The sequence below is a fragment of the Macrobrachium nipponense genome, chromosome 20, assembly GCF_015104395.2.
Source record: "Macrobrachium nipponense isolate FS-2020 chromosome 20, ASM1510439v2, whole genome shotgun sequence".
Lineage (NCBI taxonomy): Eukaryota > Metazoa > Arthropoda > Malacostraca > Decapoda > Palaemonidae > Macrobrachium > Macrobrachium nipponense.
Window position 1 is genome coordinate 28085459 of NC_061089.1, and position 14599 is coordinate 28100057.

A 14599-nucleotide genomic window follows, 5' to 3' on the forward strand; every position below is an offset into this window, starting at 1 on the left:
CGCTAGAGTTGGAAAAGAAAAACAGATGAAAACAACTCACGGCCAATGCTAAGTTGGCTTAGAAAGGATTATAGCCCTTTTACCCCCTGCGTTGAAAGACCAAAATTCCGTGTAAATGAACGACCAGCCAGCAGCGCGTTCTCTCGCTACATAGCGACTCAGCCAAGTGATTGGCGAATTCCTGCTTTAGATATACAAAATCAGGAAAATTATGATAAAAAGGGGTTCGGGAGGAAGTGTTTTTGTTTGGATAAGGTCATCAACACTTCCTCGGACCTAGAGAGAATACATTATAGAGGATTTACCTTGAAAGAAAGGTAGGAAAAATCAATCGTATATATACGGACCAAACGTCACGGTCAAAACATCTGCTCTCCGTATATATACGTACTTAACGGCCCAGGTAGCGTTGGCGTGCTACGTATATATACGTACTAAACGGTTAAAGGGTTAAGGAATGATCTACCTTCACATGTGAACTAAAGATTTTGGGATAAATAAATCATGACCAGTACTTTAACCCTGGGAGTGTATTACCATATGAAGGCATACAAGACCCATAGACTTATGAGACCTCCCTTCTCACCATTTTAAGAAATGAATATTAAGAAGAAAATTTTTATTTGTTCACATGTTAAAATTAAATGAAATCAGGAGTTATAGCTATAGAAGGGCAGCAAAAACTTGGATTAAGCAGGCATCCAAGACAGCAGAAAAAGTGTGTGTAATAATTCTTTTGTAGTTTACAAAAGAAAGAAATCATGATAGATATGGCAGAAATATTTTATAATGCACCCCTCCATCTCCTCTGCCTCCATTGGTTAAATAACAGTGACAGTCAATTTGTGAGTGCTTACATTTGCAAGCAAAATGAAGACTCAAAACAAAATTATTTATTCAAAATAAGAAATAATCTAAAAGCTTGTGTATGGAAATGAAATTTTCAGTAAGCTTTTGTGTACAGGTATTGCAACAAGATTTTCAGCAAGTTCAATCAAAGTTACATACATGATTGTGTTTTTGTTAGGTAAAGTTGATGTGTAAGCCTTTCCTGGAGGCTAGCCTGCCTGTGAATATATACATGTATACATTGCATTAAGTAAATTCTCTCTCTCTCTCTCTCTCTCTCTCTCTCTCTCTCTCTCTCTCTCTCTCTCTCTCTCTCTCTCTCTCTCTCTCTCTCTCTCAGATCCAAGCAAATACAAAAGTTTGTGTCTTTTGTGTATTACATCAGTGTATGCATGTCATCAGCTGTTTTTGTGGATTTAAACACTCTTCACACTACTATTAGAGTTAGGTGAGTGCAGGATAATGTTTGGTATAAGATGATAGAAATTTGAAAATAAAACTGAAAAATTGGTAATTATTGTTGTACAGACAGTCCTTGCATATTGGTGGTTTTCTGGTTTTATAGCACTTGGCTAACATCGTCGTTAACCAGATTGTCAGTGATGGTAAGCAGTTTATTGGCATCAGTAAGCGGTTTAATGACCAATAAGCGGTTAACTGCACCAATAAACAGTTTGTTGGGGCTTACAACATATAAATGCCATTTATTACCATAGTTATCAGCAATTTTCGGTTAGTGGTACTCTGTCGCGAATAGAACCCCCACCATTAGCTGTGGACTGTCTATGGCATTTTATAAGGATAGCTTTCATACAACCAGCGAATTCAGATATGTATTAGGCAACATGATACTAGTTATGTGGTATTTCACAGTAAAAATAACAACAGTATTAATAAAAAGGATAGTTGAGTAGTACTAAATAAATACATACCAGTAATAAGTATTTTAGAGTTTTGCTAGGTACAGGCACTGGTAATCTACACTCTGGGTAAACATTAGCCTATATTTAGAGTCACTATACTTGGAAAAAAAGGGGTTCTTATGATTTGAGTTTAGGTGAGTGACACAAAGGAAAGTAGTGCAGTTTTAAAATTTTGAAGATGGCATACCAAAAAATACCAATCAAGTTGTGAAAGTGAGATGGCGGAGATTTTGCTCAAACCTTATTTTTCATGTGTAAATTTTGCCTTTTGCTCAAACTTTTAGAGGTTTTAAGTGTTGAGTATCATATCAGTCCTGTACATACACAGTACTGTTATATTGTTTACAAAAATCTTTAAATATTCAAAATAATTTTGTTTCCTACAATATTCTTATGGAGGTCAGTTTAGCAAAATTTACTTAATTGAGCATTTATTCCTTTATAAATTGTTTTCATTTATAATACAGAAATGTAATTGACCAATAATACCTATAATTAGCTGTAGAGTTTTCAGTAAATGCCATGTGGAACATGAAAATTAGGTTATAAGTCTCATGGTAAGTAATTATTTTGCATTTCCTATTACAGGTATGCTGAATCTGGCCAAGTTAAAGAATCGACCAATGATATTAATTGGTGGGTGACTAAGCGATTCACTAAACAGTATGTATTATTATTGCATGTATTTACTTTATATATCATATGCATGCTTATACTGTATATTTTATATTAATTATTTGTATAAGACCCTTGCCTTGACACTGGGTAGGTTAGAAGAAAGCCACACCTCTCAGGTGTGCCTGTCTGTCAAAAATATATTGAAAGTCCCAGTAGGAAGTTAGTGCCATCAGTGGACCTCATGTAGTGCACTGTAGACATTACTTAAGGTTCTTTGCAACATGCCTTCGGCCCCTAGCTGCAACCACTTTTGTTCCTTTTACTGTACCTCCTTTCATATTCTCTCTTCTTACTGCAAGGTTTTCCTCCTATTACACCTTTCAAACCGTTTACTGTCAATCTCCATTTCAGCACTGAATGACCTCATAGGTCCTAGTGCTTGGCCTTTAGACTAAATTATATAGTCAACGCTATATATTGAAATTTTATATTTATATTATTATTTCATTCTGTCCAAAAATATAAAGGCAAAACAAATATTCAGTGATTTGTATAAAGGAATTTGAAACTGAATGGCTTTGTAGTTGTCATCCTTTTTATAATACAGTATGCTCAACTATTTTTAATAGTGAGCTTGTTTTTGTAACAGTTTGTCAAAATTTTCACTAACCCACAAAATACATTAGCCTTAAAATACCTGATTGTGGGATTTAACAGAAATTCTTGTATTTAACTATATTTTCTGTTTTCTTTTCATACGTCACTCAAATAGATTTTAGTACAGATACACCAAAATTTTATCCGAACAGCTAGACAGTTGCTTTACAGCTATGAGGACAGGAAGTGTTTTTATTATGTGAAAACTAATAAATAATTTGCTTTACTTTGACAACAGGTAAAGTAAAAAAAAAAAAAGATTATACCATTCAGTTATAAATTCCCATGAAATTAGTACATGCCCTATATAAATAATGTAACCAGCAGCTTGTGTAAATGTTTTATACATAATGCAAGTACATGTATATTGTATTTCAACTGCATCTAACCCTTTTCTTACCTTTTAGTGCCATTTTAATTACAGTAGAACCTTGGTTCACAAATGTAATCTATCCCAAAAATATAAGTCTAAAACTTATTATTTGTAAACTGCCAAAAGTTTTTCTGTAAAAAATACAGTAAATCCAGTCAGTCCTTCCTGCACACCTAAAAATCTAAAATGAATATATATAATTTATACAGCATAACTAGTGTTACCTGCAAAATACATCAAGAAATATATATAAAAGAAAAAAGAAAGAATGAGTAGATATCATCAGTTAATCTTCATTGAAGTCTCCTGTTACAGTATGGAAGATGGTGAGGTGGAGGGAGGAGGAGAGGGATTATTATTTTGAAGCAGAGTCCCCTTCCGTAAAAACTTCAGGTCAGGAAGTTTTTGCGGTACTTTGTCTTGTAGGTAGCTTTGTAAGCATACCACTAGGACTGGGTTGTGGCTCAATGGGTTTCTGTCTCATTAAGAACTTTTTTTGTATGCATTTTACAATTTGTGTAAGTGAGACATAACATTGTCAATAAAACTGTTTTAAGCTATGGGTGACTACAGATTCATGTGGATGATTCAACAAAACTGCAGGCTTTCCCATACCCCTCACATTTGCTCGATTAAAGAGGAAAGGATATCCATTCCTGCCTCCTCCTCTCATGAGGAAATTTCCTTGGCTATCTGTTGTTTCTATTTGCTCATATGCAGAACAAACCTTTGGTCTTAACAATAGGATATTTTCCGAGCTCCAGCTGGTAACCGGTTAAACACAATAAAAGATCGTAAGCAAGGAATCTGTAAGATCTGGCAACTCCTAACTCCTGTGCGTATGAGGTGATAGCTGGTCAGAGACCACACACTACCTCGTGAGTCTTTAGTCTTTTTTTAACCAACTTGGAGAGTAAGACGCTATTGCTTTGGTCTCCTTCCAAGCCAGTTGATTTGTGCCGTTTTTTTCTTTTTTTTCAAGAGAAAGTAAAAGTTGACTAGGTCTGGTGGCAAGTCCAGTGCTGGCTTCCTCTGTCATCTCCTCCATATCACTGTCTACCTCCAAGTCCAATGTCTTGCCCAGAGACACTTTCCCTCACAACAGGCACATCTTCAGTCCCAAACCCCTCAAAGTTTTGGAAAACAATTGAGCCACAATTTACTCTAGGCAGACCCCGTAGAAGAGTAGTGCCATCAGTGCACCTCATTTGGTCCAATGTAGGCATTACTTCAGGTTCCTTGCAGTGTCTATTCGGCCCATAGCTACAACCACTTTCATACCTTTTACTGTACCTCCGTTCATATTCTCTTTCTTCTACCTTACTGTCCACCCTCTCCTAACAGTTGTTTCATAGTGCAACTGCGAGGTTTTCCTCCTGTAACACCTTTCAAACCTTTTACTACTGTCAATTTCCGTTTCAGAGTTGAATGACCTTGGTGTCTTGTTTATCCAGACTTTCAGTAACTTTTAAATATCAAATGCTTGTGTTCTTTTCTATTTTATCACTATTAAACCTTTTGCAACATTATCCCTCTTAATCACTTTGTTTGTCAAAATTGATTTCATGTACGTACAACTTTGTAAGATCAGCCACTTGTATTTTGTCTTCGTCTTCAGCACTTTGTCAGATCAGTCATCATCCTTACCACTTTCTTTTTTGGTTCATCTTTATAAAAGACTTTCCTGGCAGCCTTGATGGGTTATATATTTGTCAAGGAACCAAAAAACAAAAACTATACATTGTTCAAAGGATTCTTGCATGAATATTCACCGAGTGAGATATGTGTCCAAACTGATGTAAGCCTTCTTTGTTTTCAACTCTTGCTTTGTAGAACCAACATGCCTGACCCATACAGGTCTGAACAAGTGTCTCATGGATTTTGTAGCAAACTTTTGCTCATGAACTGGATTATTTGTAATGAGAGGCATTTGTACACTGAGGTTCCACTGTATTTTGCAATGTTTTTTCTGTAATTTGCACAATTGGACTGGTAAAGTGCGTAACATGATTATGCTTTTTTTTTCTACAGTATTGATATTTTTACTTTTATTTTGGCAGGTAAAGGGACTTCTCTGCGCAACCATCGTGGATTACAGCTTAACTCCTTTTTGTTATATATTAGGTCAAATACTTTTATATATAACAGCGTCTCATTGCACACTACACATTTGTTTAGAAAGGGCGATTCTTCATCTTCTAGTAATGAAATATATTCCCAACCAAATGGGCCAGACAAGCTGCAGAGCAGTTGCAATCCTCTTGATAAAGTAGACAAATATTTTAGCTCTGAACATGCTTTGACAGCGGAATTTAATCACAACAACAATTTTTGGAAGAAGTTTGGTGAATCATACATGGAAGGTGCTTCAAATGAAGCAGTGTCAAACATCTCTGAAATTTTACCAACCTCTGAAATTTTATCAACTACAGGTGATATTGCAGAGAGTGCACCAACGTTAAGTCATGTAGATGCAAAGGGTGAAGCACAAATGGTTGATGTGGCTGGGAAGCAAGTAACTAGAAGAAAAGCAGAAGCAAAGGCTGAGGTTTACTTAGGAGCTGAAGCTTTTCATTTAGTTAAAGAAAATAAAATGAAGAAAGGTGATGTTCTTGGGGTTGCAAGGATTGCAGGCATTATGGCAGCCAAGAAGACCTCGGAATTAATTCCCCTATGCCATCCTTTACAAGTAGATCATGTAGAAGTACAGCTTAGCTTACAAGAGAAAGTTGAAGATGGAAGAGAATTTTTTGTTTCCATTAAGACAAGTGCTTCAACATCAGGACGGACAGGTGTTGAAATGGAAGCGCTCACAGCAGCATCAGTAGCAGCACTCACTGTATATGACATGTGTAAGGCTGTGAGTCATGAAATTGTGATCTCAGGTATTTGCTTATTGAGTAAAACTGGAGGAAAACAAGATTACTACTGTAAATAAACAAGAATTTTTTAATCTTGATTGATAACATGTATTTAGACTGCAATATTTTTTTTAGCCTGATATCTACCTACATTACAGCATGATAATAGTAATGCTGGAAAAAGAATCACATATTGCTCATTTTTAGGTATGTATAGAGTATATTATCTGTATGCTTTAGAAATGTGATTTATAAGACATTAATGGTGCTCTTGTGTAATTTTTTTATTGTACATAAAATAAGCTTTGATTGGATCTAATCGGATCAGCTCAATGGCTGAATTATAGTAAAGCCACTTGGTCTAGACATTTTTAATGAATTAATAACTAGAAATACTTTATGATCATTTGTGAATGGCAAATCAAAGTGGTTTAGCAGTTTTGACAGTATAAATTTTTATTATACTTTTAGTACCTTGTAAGGTTGGTGCTGTAATTGTTTTTTTTTTCTTCAATATTTTATACAGATGCAAAACTATTGTTACCTTATATACAAACACACTTGCATATCATTGCTTTAGTATTCAGTTAGTTTACCTGATGTGATGGGATTTACGATTCTAAAATCCCTAAAATAATGTAGACTATCATTGTAAAATTCTTAAAATAATCCAAACCATCAATCCGTCCACATTTGAAAATGGGGCAATTTTCAACTAATATAAATAATGCAGTACCCCTTCATCCCCAAGTCTTTATCTTCCTCCTTAACCTTCATCCATGGTAGAGCACTTACAGATAAGTTTTCTGATTTCATAGTTGTCTTCTTTTGATTTTCATCCATGGTTTATGAGCAAACCCTATGACCAAGACGCCAGAAATTAGACTTCTGTTTTAGTTAAGTTGTTACAGATAATTTAAGTAAGGATAGTCATCAAGTCTGTGAGTGTTAAGTTGAGTATTTTATGGATTGGTGTATGGAATGCTTTATTAGTGGAAAGATATTTGATCATTTGATTCTCAATTTACAGCTTTCTAAAGAAGAAAAAGGGACAAAATCCATTATGTAATCCGGTAAGAGTATGTATCTCATACTTAGAATCATACTTAGAAGTTGAGTATTATAGTAACAAAATGGTTAAATTAGTTTATATAGAAATTATTGAAAAGGGTTGTGAGGAGTTTTATATTCTGAAAGTTACAGATGCCTTAATAAGCTTATGATGATTGATGGCAGAAGTATTAAGTTGTTAAGTTCTGTTAATCCTTGAGGGTTTAAGACAGTACATTATATTTGTCTTATTTACATGTTACAAAGATACTAACAGTTATTATTTCGGTATTTGAGTACTAATATATTTTCATGATGTTAAAAATTAGGGAAAAAATCAGCATTTCTTTACTTGAATAGGTGTCAAATAAACTTACATGCACAGTGTCTTTTGTCACGGGAAGTAACAAGATGGTGTGACTAGAGAGTTGGCATGGAAGTATGGCTATTTAAAATTAATTAGTTAGTAAAAGAAATTGTTTTAAATTGTAAAAACATTGTTTCAAAAGAGCAAGAAGCCAAAGCAGACACATTTCACCTAAATTGACTGGAGAGGCATGCAGCGAATGGATAATTGCAAGTAAGTCTTCTTAATTTCTAAAGCTATTGCTAAAAGGTTTTGGAATTATAGTACAGTGGTAGTATCACATTAAATAAATTTTATATAGTTTCCTTTCCTAAATGCAAAGATTTTGTCAGCCTGCAGATAGATTTGTAGCCTTTATAGATTAAGCATTTGGTACATCAAAACTAAACCTCAGGTTTGTTAGCTGTGAAAAATACAAATTTATTAAAAAAATTTCAGAGTCAGACTTCTAATTTAAATCTTAAAGGCCAGTAAAAATAGAAGGGCTCAGAGTACATCTGATATTTTTATAGAATCAATTTTTCATCCATTATCTTCATTGATTTAGTTTTTCCATGTACACCTAACATGCAGTTGCATTGGAATGCTTGCATACTCATGGATTTCTCCACTCTTGAGCATTTCTGTCCACCATTCAAGTTTTCTCACTTCCCATTTCCATAAGCTTTTACAATGAAATCTATAGTAGTTTGTATTTTATTTTGGGAAGGCATTTGCCAATAGTATGCACACACTTCCTTGAGGAAAAGATGTAGTGAACATCTCTAAAATGAATTGCATTTGCCAATCATTGTGAATACTCCAATGAAATTTAGGTAAGAAGATGATGAGAATGATGTTGAATATTTGTTTGTAGTCCTCTGCTAATGGGCTAAAAAATTTGTATAATTTAGTTGTCAAGGATACTGCTGGTATTGCTCTCCAAAGGATATACCTCAGTCCCATATTTTCCATGAGTGTAACATTGTTAAATGCTGCATACCACCAAGATATCTATTAAGATAACTTTTGTTTCATAGGTGCCAAAGTATATACGAGAACAAATTATTTCGCAAATATTGCTGCACAAAAAAAGCATTACTTGACAGTAAATTTAGATATCACCCTGCTGTCACCCACTTTGTTTTTTTTAACTGGATCCAGCTAGCACTGAGAGATTATTCCGTACGTAAAGACTTTAGGTTTGTAGTTATGATAAATAAAAATTGATTAAAGATTTATCTTATTTTAAAGAGTAAGAAAATTGTTTTTCATTTCATGTGGTGAGTTTCTTCATTATTGAATTTTAGGATGTAGGAACCATAGATATTGAAAAATCACATGGTATGACATAAAATTGTTCCCATTTGGAAGTAAAAAAAAAAAAAAGTGTCAAAACATTTCCAGTAATATTCCAATTTTTCTAAAAATATTTAAATGCAGAAGATAGAGTTGGTAGTAAGTGGCTGACAGCATGTCAGGTTAATACTTGAGTGCAAGTTTACAGAAGACTACAGAGTTGAAATTCAGTCAGATGTTGTAAAGCACACAGCCGGAATGTAAGTTAAAGTCACAACAAAAAAAGGAGCTACTAAAAAAAATGTTTGACAACAGGGCTACTGCTTTATGGAGATTTAACGCCATCTCTGATAGGCCTTCACACACACCTAGGAAGGATGCTTAAGTTAAGTAGCATTAGCTCATCTGCCTTTCTGTATATCCAATGTTTTTCCTTTCTCTTTAGGATGTGTTCAGACAATTGAGCAAGACTTTACTTCAAAATTTAAAAAAAGCATGACATCAAAAGTGGTATAAGAATAATAGTTACAAATGTTGGTGCAATCGGTCTACTTTCATGTTTCATGTTTATGGCCCTCAATGTATTCATATGTATACTGACTTTAATCGTTTCCCATCCTTATTTTTTGCCCTTTTTTCTTTTTCTATATGTGAATGCATGCAATGGATGTTATCAGTGGCATATCTTTCATATTTTGGTTAAATGGTGATGCCTGCTATATGGTGTTGTGATAAGTTGAGTATTTACGGTAATCCATTTCTATGCTGCATGTATTATAGTACTCTTTTTAGTTTATATAATTTAGCTGCTAACTTTGCTTTTTATAGATGATAGTCCTTAAAGGTTCAGCCCTTGACTGTCTAATTGATTGGTAAAGGTAATACTGTACTTCATGCATTGTATTACTATTATATAAAGGATTAGTTTATCCAGACCTCTGAGCCTTATAAAGGGTCTTCTCGGGCTGTGAGCCTTATAAAGGCGCTTCTCAGGCTAGTTTCCATTCATTGTAACAGGTTATGTCTTAAATTGAACTCATGTTAGATGATTTTATGAAGTGTAAAATGAGAAAGTGGCTGTATCGATATAAAATTTGGTGTGATTAGTGGGCTGCTATAGGAATTTTTTGTGAATTAAATGTAACTACCTATTAGATTTTAATGCTTTATGGTCAAATAAGTGACTGTTGAAAATTTGAAAATCTTCATACAATGATTCCAGTATGAATTACCAGTGCTCTAGTCTCAGGTAATATATCTTAATCTATTTTTATAAATTTTAAGCAAAGTGGCAATCTACCATGACTTGATATGATAAAGTTATTTACTTTTAGTGATTATTGACTGTAAATATTTACTGAATTGTTAGTGCCAGTAATAGACTACCAAAAAGTAGAGGCAGTGTTAAACAATATGTAATACTGGTTATTAGATTTTGTTATAAATTTTATCAATAAATTATATACTGTGAGTTATTGTTTCAACTTGGTATTTTATTTCAAATTTTAGTTCTGTTTTTAATTAAAGACTTATAAATTTTTATATTTTAAAGTATAAGGAGTTTGTTCTTTGAAAACTTTTTGGTTTTTAATTTTCAAACTTGGTTTTGGTACTGTTGTTAACTTCAATATAAAAGCAAAATCCTGTAGAAAATGCCATGCTCTTGTTGCTTTGAACTATACATATTTTATAAAGGCAAACCTTATCAGCACTGCTATTTGAGTACAGTAGAACCTCGGACCTCGACGCTAATCTGTTCCAGAAAAAGTGTCATAATGTGATTCAGTTCATTTTTGCCATAAGAAATAACTGAAAATGGATTACATAATCCAGTCTTGACCACCTGTTATTACCCTAATCTTGCCTTTGTTCATATGCGGAACAAACCTTTGGTCTTAACAATAGGATAATCTTCCAGCGCCAGCTGGAAACCAAAAACAATCAAAGATTGTAAAGCAAGAAATCTGGCATCTGGCAACTTGTGTATATACAAGGTGGAAGCTGGTCTCCAAAGGGGCTTGGAACTTTGTGACTCGCCAGTCTTTCTTTAATTCGCTTTGCTTTCCTCCTCCCAAGTTTTTTTTTTTTTTTTCTTTCTTTCTTACCCAAAGCCCGTGGTTTGTTTCATATTGATCCAGCTCATGAGTCCCGTGAGCGTCAACATTTTTAGTCAGCCCCTCTGGGACAGATGCAAATTACCGTAGTTGTGCTTCATGCCTTTTCCTGTTTCATCATTGGCTGTATTATGTGTAATGCTGCTCTGTCTCCCAAGAGGATATTGCCCCTTCAGGGAGAGAAGGACCAGGTACATTTTCTTCTTTACCATTTTACATTTGTTATATTGAAGATATTTTGAAACATTTGTATTATGACATTGTTTTATTTATCTTTGATTTTATCTGTTACACATTTTCTGGGAATGTGGTAATGTTTTAGTATTTCAGAATTTGTGTTTCGGGGCGTTCGAGACATGAGAGGTTCGTGTTGCAGTCAAGGATTTTACGCTAGGATTCGGCTTTCTAGCATAGGAGTATTCCTACACTTCCTCAACACAAATTTAAATAGTCTGCTTACAGTACCAGTCATGATTGCCGTCCTTACCTTTCTATACAAAATGACAAATTTTCTAAGACAATTTGTATTTTTCATAGCTACAAACTTTCGGTCTTAACAATAGGATCATTTCTAGCGCCTAGCTGGATATGGTTAAAACGTAGATGAAAGCAAGGAATCGTGAGATCTGGGCGTGCGTATATCAGGTGAAGAGTGGTCAAAGACCACGCACCTACGCCACTGCATCAGTCTTTTTCTTAACCGCCTGGGCGAGTTGTGGTTGACCTCTATTGGCCTTTACCCTGGTTCATTGCCCGTTCCGATTGTGTTTAGTATGTGCGTGGCTGTTATTATAAATAACTTCAGAGTTAATATATCATATTAGACGTCTCAATTTTTTTTATTTTTAAATGTATACTGTATAAAAAACTGGGCTATGTCTAATTCGGCTGTATTACCAATGGTTGACCATGTGCCATAGGCTAGGCTAGGTATAGTATGTAATGTACTGTGTAGACACAAAACTTGCTGGTAATAATGAAACATTTAAAAACAAGCCTAATTATTACAGTAAATTATTAAAATATTAAAAATCAGTCACACAGATGCCTCTTTCATACTTTTCAATAATCTCAAGTTCAATTGTGGTTCTTACCATTTTCCTCCTCTGGTTGTCTGTAATGGCTGTCTTGGGACTCATGATTGGATCAAAATACAGTACAGAATGCCACAATAACTAAGAAAATATTTCTGTACAAGCTTGTACTTGCTCAGAAGAATAGCAGCAGTGTGAGCTGGCTTTAAACAATGACAACTAGCAACAACTGACCAAAGCACTTTTGTTTACAAAAATCTTATGGTTCATTGGGTTGGATTCCAGTTTTTGTTCGAGTTCTGATGTAAAATTTACTAGAGATTTTGCATCAAAATCAGATTATGTCAAGATCTAATACTGTTGAGGACTGGGGTTCTACTGTAGTTACCAGGAGCTAAATTTTGTCTCGGAATAATCAGATTACACTTAGGGCAGAGATCTCCAGAAAAGTGTCCTTGTTGTTTAAGTGTAGCAGATAATGAAAGGAGTTCCAGAATTAAATTCATCTGGTTAAAAACTTTAAGTATGGTAAATGACTGATTATTAATTGAGCTGTCACTTAGTTTAAATTCGCAATATTGTTATTGGTGCTATTTGGAAGGTATCGACCTTTATCCATTTAGGCCTCGTCCCTTTGAAAATATTTTTGGCCCTTAAGGAATATATGTTGGTGCAGGAATGCCAATTCAAGCCAAAATGGTTACTGAATGAGGATGTTATATTTTAAGTTCATCTAAGTAAATGATAACAGATAAACATCTTAAAATTGGTGTAAATGTAGGCTGTTCTGGGTCTGGTGCTTTGAAGGGTTGCTGCTTAGGGATTGACAGACTAAGTAACTAAAAGATTCTAACACGAACAGGTTATGCTCTTGAGTGTCCCAACTATATTGTGTTTTGTGTTTTCCACATAAACTCTATTGTGCGTTGTGTCCTCTACATGAACAATAGCATGCCTGGTAAAATGAGTGGATGCCACCTGCTAATTTAGTCTCCATCTGATTTTTCTGTTTCCACCAATGCAGATTCCTGTTGATGCTCATAAGGATCTTTATGTAATAGTGTTCTAAAATGAAATGAAGACCCTGTTTGGCACCTACCACCCAGATCTCTCTTTATGAAACTGGAGGGACTCCAAAGTTGCAGAGGTTGGGTCTTCAATTTTTAACTGACAAGGTTTTCCGAGAAAACTTACCACACTGATCATTATACTTTGGCTTCTTTTGCCTTTTCAGACATACAACAAATCTGGATGGTTGATGTGTCTTAGATTTGACTGTGTTCAAGATCAAAATTTATTATAGCTAAGGCTATTGCAATTACAGACTGGAATGATAAAGTGATCTGCAAAGGGCACAAGTAACCATGTCACAGCATCATTGCTGGTTCCATATAAACTTACTGTAAATCCTTGTTTTAAATACATTAAATAACCACTGATGTTACAGGAGGGAATATGGTAGTTTTATAGAACAATATTTGAATTTAAAAAATCTTTAATGATAATAGAAACTGATATTTCTTACAGCATTGTGACATAAAAGTAAAAAATAATATTTTATACAGAATATTTATATTATAAAAAATGAGCTTAGATTCTCTTATCATACATGATCTATTGACAAAAGTTTTTCTAAAATACATGAATTGAAATGTCTTAAATTATGTTCATTACTTGATGGATATTATGCAATATAAAAAGTGCTCTACTGATGAACTGCACAACACTAAATAGCTGAATACTTGAATTATGGATGAACTGCGCATTATTAAACATGTTACTGCAATCAGAAAAAGCTCAGTGTTAAAAGTCTTTATTTATTTTAACATAAAGTCAAAGAGTTGCATATATACTGTACTGAGTCTAACAGCCTCATCTTCCCCAACAGCCATTTATGTAATTTTTATGAAAAGTCTTGTCAGCCACGTTTCAATATTGCCAATGTAATCATCCCTGAAATAAATAAATTATATGTCAACACAATAGTCAATACTTTAGTTTGCAACTCTTAAAGAATTTAATTTTGCTTAAATGTATATACTGTCATAGCATAAGCCTTAAAATGATTAATAATATCCCTCTTACGCCGATTGGACGTATTAAACGTCGAGTCAAAATGTCTCCCGTATGCCGATTGGACGTATCATACGTCGGCTCAAAAAAGTTTTTTTAAAAATTCGCGGAAAAATACTTATAGGCCTACCAGCCGAAAACTTTTGTATCACGCGCCTTGGGGGATGCTGGGAGTTCACGGATCAAAGCGTTGTTTTGTTTACAATCGCTACGCAGGCGCGCAAGCGCGAATTTCTTTCTTATCGCACTAAAAAGTATCAGTGACACATCTCGGAAATTATTTCGTCACTTTGACATAATTATTGCACCATTTTAAATTATCCTTTACATGAAGTATTATATATGAAAATGTGCGCAATTTCATGCACAATACAACTAAAAAATACTCATGATTGTAGCTTT

At 34.3% G+C, this 14599-nt stretch overlaps 2 protein-coding genes across 7 annotated transcripts in view; one reads left to right on the forward strand and one right to left on the reverse strand.

Moving 5' to 3' along the window:
• LOC135223986 (molybdenum cofactor biosynthesis protein 1-like) overlaps positions 1–10460 on the forward strand; it is a 238316-nt gene extending 227856 nt beyond the window's left edge. For 3 of the 4 annotated variants that reach the window (XM_064262916.1, XM_064262929.1, XM_064262910.1), the window contains 2 exons: positions 2361–2408; positions 5481–10460. In XM_064262916.1, coding sequence (XP_064118986.1) covers positions 2361–2408; positions 5481–6358 — 926 coding nt within the window. In that variant the 3' untranslated portion in view covers positions 6359–10460. The remainder of the gene's footprint in view (positions 1–2360; positions 2409–5480) is intronic. The other variant, XM_064262924.1, reaches the window with a different exon arrangement.
• A 3141-nt stretch (positions 10461–13601) lies between these two features.
• The window catches only part of LOC135224019 (motile sperm domain-containing protein 1-like), a 41662-nt gene continuing 40664 nt past the window's right edge, over positions 13602–14599 (reverse strand). For all 3 annotated transcript variants that reach the window (XM_064262944.1, XM_064262957.1, XM_064262951.1), the window contains exon 6: positions 13602–14077. In XM_064262944.1, coding sequence (XP_064119014.1) covers positions 14043–14077 — 35 coding nt within the window. In that variant the 3' untranslated portion in view covers positions 13602–14042. The remainder of the gene's footprint in view (positions 14078–14599) is intronic.